General features: G+C 37.3%; 1 protein-coding gene and 2 pseudogenes across 2 annotated transcripts; all 3 read right to left on the reverse strand.

Annotated features, from left to right (window-relative positions):
• Window positions 1-1,599: 1,599 nt before the first annotated feature.
• Window positions 1,600-11,060, reverse strand: LOC136239821 (uncharacterized). Of its 2 annotated transcripts, none has more exons than XM_066030580.1 (7): window positions 10,937-11,060; window positions 7,139-7,389; window positions 5,466-5,801; window positions 5,381-5,413; window positions 5,221-5,319; window positions 4,937-5,165; window positions 1,600-1,817 (listed from the first exon to the last, which is right to left on the reverse strand). In XM_066030580.1, the coding sequence occupies exons 2-7, from the start codon at window positions 7,377-7,379 to the stop codon at window positions 1,790-1,792; spliced, it is 966 nt and encodes a 321-aa protein (XP_065886652.1). In that variant the 5' UTR covers window positions 7,380-7,389; window positions 10,937-11,060; the 3' UTR covers window positions 1,600-1,789. The 2 variants fall into 2 exon arrangements, with proteins under 2 accessions (XP_065886652.1, XP_065886646.1); XM_066030574.1 differs by having other exon boundaries at window positions 7,133-7,389.
• Window positions 11,061-12,071: 1,011 nt separating this feature from the next.
• Window positions 12,072-14,956, reverse strand: LOC136248227 (glycerol-3-phosphate dehydrogenase 1-like protein; annotated as a pseudogene).
• Window positions 14,957-15,774: 818 nt separating this feature from the next.
• LOC136248237 (glycerol-3-phosphate dehydrogenase 1-like protein pseudogene) lies at window positions 15,775-16,887 on the reverse strand (annotated as a pseudogene).
• Window positions 16,888-17,578: the final 691 nt, after the last annotated feature.

The raw sequence follows: 17,578 nt of genomic DNA on the forward strand, positions 1-17,578 counted from the left end.
TCTCCAAGGCATAAATAGTTCATCTCTTAATGAACGGGTTGGTTTCTTGGAGCCGTTTTGTTTATGACGAATTGTAATGCAAACGCGACGAATTTTATTGCAAAACCGACTAATTCAATTGCAAACGGGACGAATTCAATTGCAATACCGACGAATTCAATTGCAAACGGGACGAATTCAATTGCAATACCGACGAATTCAATTGCAATACCGACGAATTCAATTGCAAAGGGGACGAATTCAATTGCAAAGGCGACGAATTCAATTGCAAAAACCTGTAAATAGTTTAGATGCCAAATGCACCCATATATAGCTATGGTTGACTTTCCAAAATTCAGTCACATAGCTATTTGTCTCAGGTCTAGCTCGCACAGAGTTTAAAATTATCATGATTTACAACACAATTCAATGTGAGGCAAAGTGCTTAGACATTTTGTCATTCAAAGTAGCAATTCCAGAATATATGTATTTTAATTAGTGGATATTTAACATAGCCTTGTGTAGTATTTCCTGAGGATCTCATGAACAATTAGTTTTTAAAATAATTCATGGGATGGTAGAGTTATGAGCAATTTTGTCCTTTAAAATTCTCTGTACCTTTCCATTCCCAAAAATAGCACAGTTGAACAAATTAAGTGTTTTTATTCAGCTTTGCAAAAACATTTTGAACTTCGAATTCTGTAATGGCAGTTTTCTGTTATAAATACCTGTATGTACATGCATACATGGACCACAGTGCAACCTTACTTGGAAGACCCTCTCAATAAAGGTCACCTCTATAGAAGGCCACTAAATACTGTAGTTGCACGCATTTATTATCCTACAGATGGCAAAACAGCATACACATGGTTGAGTGCGAACACTCTGTACCAGTCACCTTCAGCCAAAAATACAATACATGCGGTACATAGCTAATGTATGTACTATTGATTTATAGCTGTTTACATCATTATTTTTACTCAGGTTGTTGTAAACAGGTAAGTATATAATTATGTAAACTTTCAATTGATAGTTGTACTAGTATTAAATATCCTCTCTTCTGTTTTGTGTTGGTGACAATGCTCCACCCACTTTAATCAAATACTGACATGGCTGGCTATTCTAATTATAATAAGCAGCATTTGTTGCTTTTTTCACTTATTTGCACACAACACGTGTTCATACAATCACAAGTTATGTTTATAACCATCCCTCCACAACTGAGGAGGCTACAGATAGCACGTGAAGCAGGAAGTCAGAAAGTTGATCACATTATTAGTTGCTGTCAGGTTTATATTATAATCGAATGTGCCAGCACTGAAACCTGTTTAAGCCAGGCACCTTCAGGTTAAAATTCTTAATAGCAGGTGGCTACTTTAGGCAGGTGGATTAGTGTACAAACATGAGGATTTTAAAGTTGACTATTAATACTTAAGCAAGGTGGCCATTTATACAGGTGGCCATGAGGATTAGCAAGGTGGCCTTTCTATGGTGGCCTTTCTATACAGGTGGCCACCAAGACAGGTAGGTGGCTACTAAGACAGGTTCCACTGTATAATGCTTTTAGAGATCCAAGCAGAACTTCACTGATTGATTCACAAAATAGCTACATACGTACGTAGTTACGTGCTGAGATTCTTTTTTTAACTGTGTAGTACATATTTATGTGCATTTTTTATGTATACAAAATCTGGTTACAATTAAATGTCATAAATAACAACCGTATTACAGTCTTATACCTACACAGTGTCGTACAAAAGGTAAATGTACATCAGTAAGTATTTATTAATATATACTAGTATGTTATGTATCATGGTGGTGGTCCAGAAATGTAACACCTGTATGTACACAAGACAATGATAATACATACGCACACATGTAAATATTGGTTGTCATTATATTGCTAAATGTATAGCACTATATCATTGTATATTAACCATAACAAGCTGTGAACAAGACAACAAAGAATAAATTATAGGCACAAAATACTGTACATGTTCATTCTAAATAATATGCTTTAACAGAACAATGACTGACTGATCTGTTAGAATATTACTGACTGTTTACAGCCATGCCAGCGTTTCAATGAATAAAGCCCACATAAGGACAATATTATCAAGCTGAGATATATTTTAACACATGCATAATTTTTTTAGTCAAGTGATCAATCTATAATCGTGACCGGATTTGTGAAAAGGGGTTTTCCACGCACATCCAATTTACCAAATTTGACAATTCACAACCAGTGGCAGTTTTAGTGGGGTTTCTGGGGTTTCCAGAAACCCCCTCTGAAATAGCGTGCGCCCCTACGATTCGTCTGGGTGATAATAATTACAAAGAGTTATACATATGCATACTGCATTAAATTATGACTTTTTCTATTGGCAAAACTTCATACTTTTGCCTTTGAAATCACCCTCACAACGTTCAAAAGCAGGTAGTGACCTTTCTCTTTTTTCCTTTCTTTTGGTCTTCGACTTACAACTATACTGAAGTTGCAATTCCAGAGAACCTGAAACCCCCTCTAAAAATTTCTAGATCTGCCCCTGATAGCTTCAGGTTGAAAAATGGTATAGAGACTTGAAATTTGGTCAGTGGTGAGAAGCAACATAGCTTTATGAATGAACAAAAATTCAGGTTAAAATGTGACCCAGTCTGGGAAAACTGGTCTTAATGCCTATTTAAAAGTATCGAGAAACACCGGTTTGAAGTATTTAGTATGTTGTAATTTGCTAATGTTTGAAGCTATGTGTACCAAATTTTCACACGTTTTACACCAATTCCTTACCTTTCAGAGCATCCACTGTGCAAGTAGCCAACAGCTAAGTTTCCCGCCATTTAACTGAGGTTGACTGTATCAGGCGAGCTCCAAAAAGGGAGGTAGGCGGGGGCCCGGAAGGAGGGAAAGAGACTGTTTTAAAAATTAAAAAGGAAAGCATAGGGATGAATTAGGCCAAGTTATGGGCCATGCAGGTCTCAAAACTGACTAAATCCAAAGCACATTTACATCAGAGGTCTTTATTCAACACCATGGTGCTGTACTGCCACATATGACCAATCCTAGGCTGGCCAGAGCTCCATTAGGGACCCAGACCGCTTGTACGGATTGCCACTGTGCTTGGGAAAAGCAGCCAGCAAAAGCAGACCACTCAAGTCTTGGTAATGAAATTTGATAGTTTATTCATGTAGCTTTGTGTTAATGGTGAAAAACCAAATCTGTTGATATGGGAGATAATACCGGTTTTCCCAGACCCACTCACATATGTTACTTGAACACTAAGTTATGGTTTCCCAAGTTCATAGAATTGGATGTGTGTGGAAGACCTCTTTTTGCAAATCCAGTCACAAGCATATGTTTTATCAACAAAAGACATCTATGCACCAACTGTATCTACACTAGATGATATAGCTACGTTTAAAGCCTTACTTTCTCATTACTATCAATTTTGATAGTGTACGCAACAATTACTAAGTGCTTTATACTTTTGAATCTTTATAAACTTTTTCTTAAACTATAGCACTTGACTATAACTATACATGTGTAAGGGAGGTACAACATGCTCATGTGAATTGTTTAAAAACAAGGAAGTTATTCTTACACTATAACCTACATGATTGATTTCTACATACATGACCAATTGGAAACTCTCTGTCATATTATCAAGAGCTTTACTAGTGAAATAGTGTATAAGCAGTCACTAGAGTAGAAATGCAATCTTCATAATTTCTACTAAAATGTTGCACATGCAAACAATGCTACTGTGATACCCACACGAATACTGGATTATTAAAAAATCTTCACAGAGGCTGCATTCCTTTATCCACAGACCCGGATGAGATCATGTGATTACAAATTTAAAGGCTGTATTGATGACGGAAATAGCAGCTATAAATACTTACGTGGAGTTATATCCACCATTTGGGAATGTGTTTTGTTCTCTGTAGGGATATATGGAGAGTGTTGCTGCTCGTAGTCAACTAGTCTGGTACCGTATAAAACAAGGGGACCATTCCTGCTTATGGGAATAGTAGGTTGCTGTAGTTGTCTGTAGACTTACATGGCCACTTTTCAATAGTTGATTATGTGCCTCTTTGGTAGCTACTTGTTTTAGAGCTGGGCAGTATGAGATTTATCAAAGCTGGTATGGTATACAAATATCATGGTACAAATACATACCATAGTATGGATTGTATTTATAAAAATATCAAATTAACTTTCTTTGGGAAAGTGCATGTGATAGACAGTTGATGAAATATGTGAAAATGACTTTAATGCAACTGGAAGAATATCTTTCACATTTAATTTAGTAAAGTATCTTCACATTGGTAAAACAATGGGATGATGTTATAATTCAACTCTAGACAGTATAGTGGTATTTTCTAAATTCATCTGGTACGGTAATGGTATCATTAAAATATTTTCTCCTACGATACGTACTGGTATATCGCCCAGCTCTAACACACGTTCCAAGTTCCACTAGTTACCCCTACATTTATAAGTTATTCATCTGCTAAAGGAAAAGGTAAACAAGTTGGATCCCAAACCTATACTGTTTACTTATAAATCTAATGCTTGACACACACCTCTGTATTTAATAAACCGAGTCAGATCCGGGTCTCATCTGGAATATTATTCGGGCCAGTAGGTGAACAAGGTAGCAGTACTGACCCACTTACAACCCTGAATTACACACTTTGAAACGTCTATATCACTGAAAGGCATTGGAGACATTGGAGACACAGCCATTGTTCAATATAGTGGAGAGACCCACTTGACCCAAAAAATGTGTGACCAAAATGACCCAGATAATCCTGACCCACTTACAATACTGCTAAGAATTCTTTTCCATTATACGTCGTACCTCCACTAATACATACACAACTAAATTATATACTGTATATATATATATACAAAATGGTTTTAAAAGCACTATAGGAAATTTCCTACAATACATACTCGTTGGCTTTAGGTAGAGAACTGATCTCTGAATTTTCTGTGGAGTTATCTTGTAGGTGTTGAGATTTCTCCTCCACATTGGCAACACTATTCAGGCTTTCATTACTGGCTGTAGGAATTGGTGACTTGGATATTATAAACGTTGTGGTGGCCTCCACTGCACTACTACTATCCAATTCCAATAATCTAGATTCAAGGTCATGTTTGGCCTTTTCACCACGGACTACCACTATGGTATAAAACACATTGTGTACAGTACAGTAAATTTTGTAAATTATACATACGTTTAACGATTCTTTTTCTGTAGCATAAAATTCCAACGAAGAATAAAGTTGTGCAACATCCAAAGGCAAAAGAAACACAAAGTAATCCCACTATTATTTCTAAGAATATACATAGTAAACAATAAGTTACCCTGATATATAGCCATACCATTTCACTTACCTCTGCTAATATGAAAACTTTCTTCAGAGTCATCTATAAAATAGTTTGTACTAAAGACAAACATGTGTAAGATATAACTCAATACCTTTACTCTTAATGCAGTCATCTTTTACAATGATTTTAAAGGTAGAACTCCATTCATCTCTCATGATAGTATCATATCCTTTGACAGTCACTACAGCCTTGCTAACACTGGGGTCCATGGTACAACTAAATGTGTATGAATTATCAACTGAGAGAGACTCAAACTTGCCACAGTATGGAAAGTATTGGTGGTTGATGTTATCAATGAGTAGCTGAATAGATACGTCTCTCTGGTTGAACATTGTGGCTTCATTTGTATCATTTGTTCTAACAGCCATACAAAGTCCATTTGTTTTCGAGTAGAAAAACAGCAAGAAAAACTGGTAGCAGACTGTTTCTACAATAAAACATAAAAACAAGAATTAACATGGAGAATAACTGTACTAACAGTCCACTAGTACGGTACTGCCCAAGTGCAACGTCGCACTCGCTTGCAGACGCAACTTTGCTCGAGATTTTAAAAATTGCTTATTAAGGGGTGTGGCAACTATTTCGCTCGTGAGACAATGTGGCAGCTGTTTCATTCACGAGAATTGCAAGCGGAACAGTTGCCATGCCCCTTAATTAGCGATTTCTAAAATCTTGAGCAAAGTTGCGTATGCGAGCGAGTGCGACGTTGCGTTTGGGCAGTACTGTAGCTATGCACTTAATTACTAACTCTTGATGAAAAATATCAGTACTTATGGGCTCCTGAAAATATACACTCACAAGTGTTTAAAGTAATTTATAGTGAATCTTTTCTATCACAATGTTAACATCTATTGTTACCATTAGTTAGTATCTACTATTGTCCAAAAGCACCATCGCCCAATCCTATGTATTAAACAGTCAAAGCTGCTTGGCCAACTTCAAATCCTTTAAAGGAAACTATTTGGAATAATGGGCTATGTAATGGTTAGCAAGTACTGATTTCTGTATTGGACATTTGAACAGCTCTGAGGTTATTTCTTCATGCTGGTACCTGACTATGGAAGTTTTACTGAATTAAGAGAGACTATAGAGGGTACCCGTTTGATGTCACACTAAATATTCTCCGTATAGTCATTCGTGAATGCATAAGGCAAAGCAAGCTGAAGAACGATGATGAAAATAAGAAAGTTGTGGTGCATTTGTTATGTTATTCGTTGCTTAGCAATATTGACTCGCAGCTGGAAGAAACAAGGCCATTAAACTCCAGCTGTTTGTTGACTTGTACCACAGAGTTAACCCAGTCCCCTTTATTCTCACTCTTGAATTGATTATACTACTAATATAAGTAACTCATTCAATATAGCGGTTTTCCTTTAACTGTACACAATTGCAAAAAGTTTCATTTTCTTGCATAGTAATATTAAATTTTGCCTCAAAAACATGGCACCTAGTAATTGTTACTGACATAAATGGATACCCTCTATTTGTACTGTTCAGGTGTATTCGAAGCTGTGAAGGACTTCCCTGTATTCATAGCATCTAAATAGGATTATTGGCAATTAGCAAACACTTTGAAGTTGAAGACAACATATGTTGGAGCAGAAGGATCAGCTTTAACATGACTAAAATTGCAAACAGGTACACAAAGAAATCTGTCATGCTGGCTAAAAGTTAATTACATTACAACCACAGATATTTGTGGGTATCCCCCTACCACAACTGCAGGCAGAAGAACTTATAGGATAGCCACATGCTCACTTTCACCTTCACCACTTGTGTAGTGACCACATAATTTCTCAAGTGTTTCATATGTGTTCAGCTTATCATTCAGTATTGGTTGTGTTGGGAATTTTTCTCCAGGTTCACTACAGTAATATAACAGTTGAGACTTGTTTGAGAACCAGCAAGATGATATCTCAAATGTCTGCAGATGTTCTTTAGTGAATGACTCTCCATGTTCACCCAAGATGAGTAGTGTAGAAAGGAATACCCAGTAATGCCACATATTTGGCTTCCTAAATCAATCACAAGGAAGTAACACATTAAGAACACATGTTACAAGAGAAGGTGATAATTACTAGTCAGGTACAGTACAATAAAGAAAGGAACTTCTCGAAGTAAATGTTAAGGTGGATAGTTTATTTAATACAGCACACATAATTTTAAATACATAAGTAGCTAATATACATTATGTACAGTACTGACATTTGTATAAAAAAGGTTATACAGCATCTAAAATATTGTTAGATTCTTGTCCTAATCACACAAGTCCTTATAAAGTTAGTAGGAGTGTTAAAATGCTATCACTTATCAAAGCAACCACAAATAGTATTATGAGTCCATTGTAGAGCTTCAAATGTGAGGGATAAACAACATGGTACCTTTAGCACAATGGTTTATTTTAAAACCAGCAAGAAATCTTTTGTACATTTGTATCTCACACTTTTAGGATTAAGCAATTGACACTACCACCACAAGCATGTGGTTGGTGCCTTTGTCTTAGTGTGCATAAAGTATGTAGCTATAACCTGTCACTCATTTTCAACTGTGTAAAGTACTGTAGCTTGTAGTAACATACAAAAATAGTACCAGAAGTAAAGAGTATGAAATACGGTTAACTGCTTAAATTAAGTTAACTGCGTATACCAACTATAGATGGGTTTAATGAGAAGGCATGGCACTATATTACATCAATTTTACATAACGCAATCTGGGTTTGTGTAGGGCAAAATGATCAGTGAAGTCAATAGAGGTAAACATTTTTTGAAGTATTTCTGCTCACTGTATTACTGCATCAATTAATCGCTACCCAAAATAGTCATACTTATCAGTACATGGCTTTGCTGAAAAAGAATAATGGGTAACTTTTCTGTACAGAATGCGAATAATTTTAGTTTCTGAAAAGTAACTGATTATATTCCATGCCCAAGTTTATTAACGGTTTTAGTCTACTGTAGTTGACATAGCATTTCTTTTCCCCTACAAAATGGCTGATGATTTGCACATGCAGTGCATTTTTGTGACCACACCTCTTCATTAAACACGTCTAAACCGGTTGATAACTGGAGGGCAAAGTGGAGCATGCAGTACCCAAAAATACAATGCTATAAAAAAATTATAGATTAAGCTTTTTAGATGGTAGTTCTTATTCTTTTTACATGAATCTATTTCGTAGTTGAAGTTTTTGTGAATGCAAAAAATTTTACCCACTTTTTTAAAACTTGGAGCATAACTTTTACCCTCATATGTATACAGCTAATGCATAAAATAATACCAGAGTTTCTGACAACTTGAGCACCTCCGTACGCCTCACATGTCAGGTCTGTCCATTAAGGGTAAAGATCACAGGTCACCAGGATTACATTTTGGCCATGTAAAATGGCTATCGATCTCATCTGTTTCATACAGATAGGATCTTATGGTGATGATTTAGCTGATTTAATGACAAGGATGGTAATGTAAGTGTTTGTACTACAGCAGATTGTTACTAGAGAACAGAGTACAATGCATGTGACTGGAATCTTAGTCTAGTCCTCTTGCCAGGGGTAGTACTTTATGGTCGGATTAAACACCTTTTCCTAAAGTGGCTGTAGATGGAGAGAATTAAAATTTTTGATAAGGGAAGATTGCTGGATTAGTCAAACTAAATTCAGAGAACTAATTCTGTGTGTGTAATTGCTTGAATAGTAAGACATCTGTGTTGCTGTCCCTAGGATTACGTGGAGCCACACCTACATATTGATTGCTGATACAAGAAAGCTAACCTGTATTAGTGTTTGGTTAACAAGTAACTCTTTTACCTTTTTGTTCTTGTACAAGGACTGCATGCTGCTCTTGACGCACAGCTCCGCCCCAGATCCCAAATCTAACATCACAACAAAGCTAAGTTACTACTATCTAGCCCTGTATGTAGACATGTGCTGATTGTGCTCCTCAAACTAAACATACAAAAAATATTGAAACTCTACACTAATACTTTAAAACTGAAAAGTACACGCCCCCAAAAGATACGTAAAATGCATAAAATGGTGCAAAATGACCGTGATTAAAGATTAGTTTCGAAACGCCACAACATTCAGAAGTGCTAACCAACTAATACGGACTGCTGGTTACTCACACTTGGGAACACTCCAAATGAATTTCACGTTTGTAGTAGCAGTAGATACCTCCGCTCTTACACGATTTCTGCCATTGATTCATTGATCTTTCCAATGCGCAATGTATTGTGGGATTCAACCGTTACCAAGACTATGGGAATTTACTCTAAACTAATCAGGTAAATGACCTAATACGGTCAGAAATACCGTATAATTTGATTAACCTTTAATATTTCGTAGGAATTGGACGAAGAGGCAGTTGCCTGGGGTCTACTTTCAGTTTAAAGTATGGAATTTACGGCCGAGTCATCCTGAAAACCATCGTGAAAGCTAAAGTGTTTATAAAGATGTTGTTCTGTATTGTTTAAGACTCTATCAAAATGATTAAGTTTTCCTGGCTAGGTTTCATTTTAGCATGTTTTAGAGCCTTTCAATGTGTTTATAAAGATGTTGTTCTGTATTGTTTAAGACTCTATCAATATGATTAATGTTTCCTGGCTAGGTTGCATTTTAGCATGTTTTAGAGCCTTTCAATGTGTGTGAAAATGCGGAATTCCATAAACAGTAGCATATTTTTATTAGTTTCTTAAACTCAATACCTATTTTTGATATGACAAAATTATGATTTCTATTACAAGCAACAGAGTCAGTCATAGTCTCGCGTGGCCAGACCGCTTTTTTCCATATATTGGCTGGGGAAAAAAGGGTCTGGTGCAACTCCAATAGCTGTTTACTTCTGAGCCGTCCCCAGATTCCGGGGACGCTAATTGAATAACATTGGTCACAAAGGAGGTGCCATGACGTCAGTAAAACTATGAAGTATTCCTACACTCCTGCTCCGGTTGTGAGTCTTGTTACACGATGAGGATGAACTTTCAAGACGCTATAAAAGAGACATCGGAGCAAATTAAGATTCGTTTAAAGGATAAACAGATCTCGAGTTTACTTACTGACGTCACCGGCTCCTCCTTTGCGGCCAATGTTATTCAATTAGCGTCCCCAGTGTCTGGGGACGGCTCAGAAGTAAACAGTTATTGGAGTTGCACCAGACCCTTTTTCCCCCACCCAATACACAGAAAAAAGCGGTCTGGCCATGCGAGACTAGGTCAGTCATTGCTGATCCCACTCTCAACTAGACAGAGTGTGTGAATGGTACCCGGAGTTTAGTCAAAGTAGGTAGTACATACACATACAAGAGAGCTGAAAGCAATCTTAGTACAATTATGGGATAGGGCCGGACTGGCTCATGATCACCGTGACAGAACCTATAGGAGATGGTATTACAAACCTATTAAATTAGCTTCGATAGATCATGAGCTACAAATTAAAGTAGGCTTGTATGTGTGATGTACTAAACGCTCTCATGAGCATTCTCATTACCCAGATCTACGACTAGATTCATTCATGGACGCCCTCGCGCCCAGCACAGCACATCAATACGTACCTTAAGACAACAAAAACTTACAATGTAGTGGTCAGCCAAGTGTCTACAAACCTTGATTCTAACTTCCAACTCGTATAGATGTAATCAGAATTCTAGCGCCCATACGACAGAAAAGTGGGCGGAGCGAGCTATGGCATGTAAACATTTTTGCACGTTACTATATACGCATGCGTAAGATGAAACGTATATGCAGAGTTTAAAATTCTGTAGTATTCGAGGTAATAACTCAATATATTCCACATAGTGACATACCAACATGAACACACAATAAACCAGTAGGAATACTGCTACAATTTGTCTATAAACTGGTTGAATGGCAAGCCTTCAAAGCAAATCTGATAAACAGTTGTAAACGGCCTACTTTATTTCACGGACTGGACTGGACTCGCGGACTGGACTGAACTGGTGGACTGAGCTGGAAACAGCTTTTCAACAATAATCCAGGCATTATCCATCTCTTGCAACACTGGAGACACCACTATCGAGCTATAACTGCTGGTACTGCTCTTCCTTACAATTCATATGACACTAGCGCATGCACTAATCAATTAGAATACGCTTACGATACAGGTGTACTGGCAGTGATAAAGCGTGACAGAGGCCATTGTTGTACGTGCATGTTTTCCTTTGTTGCTTCAGTACTTAACACTAGCGTTGGGGTTGTAGTGATGAGCCAGATTATTGCATAGCCCCATCACGGGGCCCCCGGCCATCACGCATCACCTTGTCTGGTGGTGCCACCTAGCTACCTGCTAAGAATACTTACAGGCTCATCTCTACAGCTGTAACACTAGTGCTAAAACAACAAAGGAAAACATCTACGCTACAAGAATAGCCATTATCACGCTGTATCTAACCCCTAGTACGGCATGTATCGTAAGTGTATTCTAATTAATTAGTGCATGCGCTAGTATCATGATTTGTAAGGAAGAGCCAGCAGCAGCAGTTGTAGCTCGATAGTGGTGTCTCCAGTGTTGCAAGAAATGGATAATTCCTGGATTATTGTTTAAAAGCTGTTTCCAGCTCAGTCCACGAGTCCAGTCCAGTCCAGTCCAGTCCAGTCCAGTCCAGTCCAGTCCAGTCCAGTCCAGTCCAGTCCAGTCCAGTCCAGTCCAGTCCAGTCCAGTCCAGTCCGTGGAATAAAGTAGGCCAATTACTACAACAGTGGAAACTCCTTCTCTGCATTCTTCTCTTTCAAGAAATCATACAAGTCTTTAATACATTCCTTCCCTTGAAGTTTCTGTCCTCCCAACATTTCTTCTTCAAGAACATCAACAGACTTACCAGTACGTACCATCTCCTCAACCATCTCTTGACCTCTCCTTCCGAAACAAGTGGCAATCATGTCAGCTCTCCTGGAATTATTTTTATTTATTATTTTAACTGCTTTTTAATGCAGGCAAGGCCTGCATTAAAAAGATGTCGATGTCTCTGTGTCCTTGTAGAACATGCGAGCAAATTTCAGCATGCCAGTACGAATTACTGCAGCCTTAGTACTAAATCTAGGCTTTGACAAATACCCACTGTAAATGCTACAATGTTTTTTAAGTCACCGCACAGCTCAACTCAACTGTTAAGTCTGGGGTACCACAGGGTACTGTACTAGGCCCCCTTATGTTTCTTGTATATATCAATGACATAAATGAAAACATTACATCTTCAGTTCGATTGTTTGCTGATGACTGTGTTATTTACAAGACTGTTACAATACCGCAAGATTCAAAGCAGTTACAGGAAGACTTACATAAAATATGTGAATGGACTCACAAATGGCAAATGAAAATAAATGTTGAGAAATGTGCTGTGCTGAGGTGTACTCGTTCCCTGAACTCCACGCAATATACGTATACCTTATCAGGTCATAATGTCGATATAAAGAAGTGCCATACATACTTAGGTGTAGCGATCGATAACACTATGTCATGGTCATCACATATACAAACAGTAAGTAACAGAGCAACCAAAGTGCTAAATTTTATTAAACGAAACCTAAACAACTGCCCATCTGATACTAAAAGAACAGCGTATTTAACATTGGTTCGACCAATTATGGAATATGCCGCCCCAGTTTGAGATCCGTATTATAACACTGACATTTATAAGTTAGAAAAGGTGCAAAGAAGAGCTGCTTGATGGATTTTATCAGATTACTCCAGAAATAGTGTTACAGTCTGTACGTCATTGTTGTCCTCTCTTAGTATACCTACATTACAACAACGCCGTCAGTCATCAAGATTAACACTATTCTATAAACTAATTAATAATACACTACCGATCTCCATCCCCTCACATTATCAAAGAACTCAATTTTGTACCAGGCAACATCACCCCAATCATTTCATTCTGCCACAAGCAACCCTCAACACCTATAAATATAGTTATTATCTATTATCCTAGAACTGTTAAAGACTGGAATGAGTTGCCAATTAATATAATAGAATCAAGAAACTTGGATGAATTTATTTACGTACTTAACCTTCACTACTGTAATTGATTATCAAATTGCATGTATGTATGTATGTATTTGATTGTACCATTTGGGGTTTTCACCCCCTGGGCAAACCAGCTGAGCTGACTGCCCAGTACCTAATCTTAAATCTTAAACTCCAATACAGTCATTGATAACAGTTACTCTGAAATAGCAAGTGCTGAACAGTAGGGCTGCACCGATTCTAGTATCGGTATCGGTATCGAGCCGATACTTTTGGGTGACCTGCAGTTCGATTCCTGGGGTTGGAGGGATTTTTTTCCTTACTTTGGTCCCTTTTCTGTTACACCTTTTCAGCTATAAGTCACTAAGTCTAAGTCCTTGAAATTAGGTTAGGTAATCCTAAGGCTGCAGCACATGTTGCTGCAGACCTTCAGTGCTGGTCATTGTAAAGCATTAATACAATAATACAATACTGCTGTTTTTATGAAGTATTGGAATCGGCCATTATATTGTTGCAGATACCGATTCTTATCACGTGCCAGAATAAAATAACGTTTGTTTGTACTTGCTTATTTTACTAGCACAATGGACGCCTAAAAGCATCAAGTGTAACACTAATAACTACCAGCAAAATTACTGATCTATGCTGAAACCTACGTATGAAAACGTTTCACTGAGAAAAAGATCGATATACTCTAATAGAACAGTCAATAACTCTAATAGAGCAATCAGGCAGCTAGAAGTGACTGTTTCAGTATTAGAATATTTCGTGATTTTGTAAGGACTATTATGATATTATCTACACTTCTCCAGAAGAATACTGGAATTTGCATTTCAGTGACTTCCTTCTTTGTAAATCTTGGTTGGCTACTTCATTATAAATAATGAACCATACTGAAAACGTGTACAAGAATACCATGAAATGCACTATATAATAAACGTGTGCACTATGAAGTAGCTACTTTAAGGTACTTGGTATCGGTACTTGTACTTGCAGCAGATACTTCCCAGCTGAGTACTTGGTATTTGAAGTATCGGTAAAAAGTGGAATCGGTGCAGCCCTACCGAACAGTTCATAAACGTATCGACCATTCTCTTCACTGCATGTCCCTATGGTTGTCTCACTAAACTGTTCATTGGCCACATCATTTGCAATATTAGCACCCATCAACACCGATACATCAATGTTGAGCGTCTTGTTGATAATTGTTGACATCAGTTGAAAGTCATCATCACTTGAACACATACCCTTAATAAGAGATATGGCAAAAGCTCCTTGTTTAACCTGTCCCTTCATTTGCTCACAAATTTTTATTAAAAATTGATGAGGGAGCACAAACACTAAAATGTCGGCATCCCTTGTGGCCTCAATCAAGTCTGGTACTGCTGTAACATTTTCAGGAAGTTTTATTCCAGGTAGATATTTGACATTTTCATGTTGAGTGTTGATAATTTGTGACAATCTCTTCCCATCAATCAGTTCCTCATACACCCACATGTTCACCTCAGCTTCTGATTTCCTAACATTGTTACCAATTATATATCTTGCTTATTGTTGAGCCCCAGTTACCTGATCCGATTATAGCTACTTTCTTTACTACAGTGGCCATACCACTTCTCTCTCTCTATATCTAAAAATGAAAAAAAGTGTGCCCTTAATTACATGTATACTGATACAGAGGACATGCATTCTATATAAAACAATATAGAGTGCAGTAATGTACTCTAAGTGCAGAGTGCAAGTAGTGCATGCATCCTTGTATTGACATGACAAGTAATGTACAGAAACACTATAAAAACCATACTAATATTAACAAGTACAGTACTCTCTACTAAAAGGTACCATTAAATATAATGGATCATCATGCAGAGTTTTGGATGGTCACTAAGATTCAAATTGACTTTAGTTCAAGTAAATTCCAAACGTTAGCTCTTTAATTGTTGTGACAAAATTAAGTTATAGGTCTATAACTGCAAACTATACAATAACTTGTTGACTGGGGAATGTGTAGATTTAGACAGCTTTACTTGTTTATTAATGGTTATTATACTAAGGAGTTGATTGGTTTAGACAACTGACTGCTCTATTAGAGCATTAGTATGTTTATGGTCAAACATGGTATTCAGTAAAGTCAAAATGCAAAGTTTCCTGGATTGCAATGAGAATAGAGCATTTGGTGACCAAATGATAGTATGGAATATTTCAAGATACTAAATGCAACCAAAAAGTTGCCTCGTTCTCTGAATTGGTTACAAAATAATTAAAGTGACAAAGCTATAAGCTGTGACAATGCTTCCAAGAGCGTATAAAGTAGTTTATATACACTACAGACGTGTACAGAGTACTGGTATGTATACAGAGCAAAGATGCTGGAGACAATACAGATACTAGTTATTGGACTGAAACAACAAGTGATTAACACCAAAACAATGAATGAATAAATTCAAACAGTAATCAAATGAAAATTAAACACGCTATGAAAATAAAAAATGTTTCCCTATAAGCTGTTACAGTTTCGTAAGACGCTGCTGTGGGGGAAGACCTTCATAACAAATCTGATAAACAGCTGTAAAAAGTGGAAACTCGCTCTCTAAGTTTCTCTGCTTGAACAAGATATGTACTTCTCTGGCACACTCTGGCCCTTGTAGTTTTTGACCATTCAAAATTTCTGCTTCAAGGACATCAATAGCCTTCCCAGTATGCACCATTGCTTCAGCAACTCTTTGACCTCTTCCTCCAAAACAAGTTGTGATTAAGTCAGCCACTCCACAGCTCTCCAAAACTGTACACAATTCAGTACCTTTGTAGAACATGCGGGCAAACTTTATAATCTCCATCATGCCAATGCGAATCACAGCTGCTTTAGTGTTTGATCCTAATCTAAATCCTTTACAAACACCTACTGCAAATGCTACAATGTTCTTCAAAGCACCACAAATCTCAACACCATCACTATCACTGATGACAGTCACTCGGAAATAAGGAGTATTGAATAACTTGTAGAAAACTTGGCCATTATCTTTGCTATGAGCACCAATGGTGGTCTCACAAAATTCTTCTTTGGCAAAACTCGATAGCAATATTGGCGTCCATCAACACTGAAACATTGATGTCAAGAGCATTGTTGATAATTGTTGACATTAGTTGAAAGCCATCGTCACCTGAACATATTCCCTTTATAAGAGATATGGCAAATGCTCCTGGTTTGATGTGTACCTTCAATTGCTCGCAAGCCTTCATTAAAAATTGATGAGGGAGCACAAACACTAAAATGTCTGCATCCTTTGTGGCCTCAATCAAGTCTGGTACTGCTGTAACATTTTCAGGGAGTTTTATTCCAGGTAGATATTTGACATTTTCATGTTGAGTGTTGATAATTTCTGTCAGCTTCTTCCCATCAATCAGTTCCTCATACACCCACATGCGTACCTCGTCATGAAATAAATCAAACTTCTTAACATTGTTGCCAATAATCTTGCTGATTGCAGAGCCCCAGTTTCCTGATCCAATTATAGCTACTTTTTTTGCTGTGGTGGCCATAATCTGACAGATAAGGGTAAGCTCACTGAGTATGTATATACGTGTACTGTATAGCAGTTATTGTACTTCATGGAATAGCATGCGTGCATGCAGTATGAATTGCAGAAGGTGCACAGTGTCCATGTACATGCAATGTACATAGAGAGTGCGTATGTGTGCGATTACAGGAGGCAAGTTATGTAGAACAGTAGTGTGGCATTGTATAAATCAGTGTGTTTATTCATGTGACTTACTTATTCATATGTGTACAGTACATTCACGATCTTCCAGACTCCAGACTCCAATGTTGTATACTCAATTTATTTCCGTTGTAGATAGAAGAAACATTCCAAATGAGTGACTGTTCTATTAGAGTAGTTGCAATTGCTTGACTACAGTGAAACCTCTCTATTACGGACATTTTGGGACCCAGAATTTTTGGCCACTTTTTCCTGTAATATAGAGGTTTTCCTCTTTCAGAGGTAAAAAATGTATTAACCAGACCTGTTGGGACCAAAATTTTTGTCCTTATTATGGAGGTTTTTTTCTATTGTGTCCTTAATTAGGGGAGTTTGTTAAGAGAGGTTCCACTGTACTTCATTAAGCATTTTGATTTTATACCGTACCATGCTTAGAATAGTAATTTTGTGTAGCTGTCACAGTGAGAAACCATTCCTTGACCATGATTAAGTTTTTAGATTCAATAGGGAAG

The sequence above is a fragment of the Dysidea avara genome, chromosome 1, assembly GCF_963678975.1.
Source record: "Dysidea avara chromosome 1, odDysAvar1.4, whole genome shotgun sequence".
In the NCBI taxonomy this organism is placed as follows: domain Eukaryota; kingdom Metazoa; phylum Porifera; class Demospongiae; order Dictyoceratida; family Dysideidae; genus Dysidea; species Dysidea avara.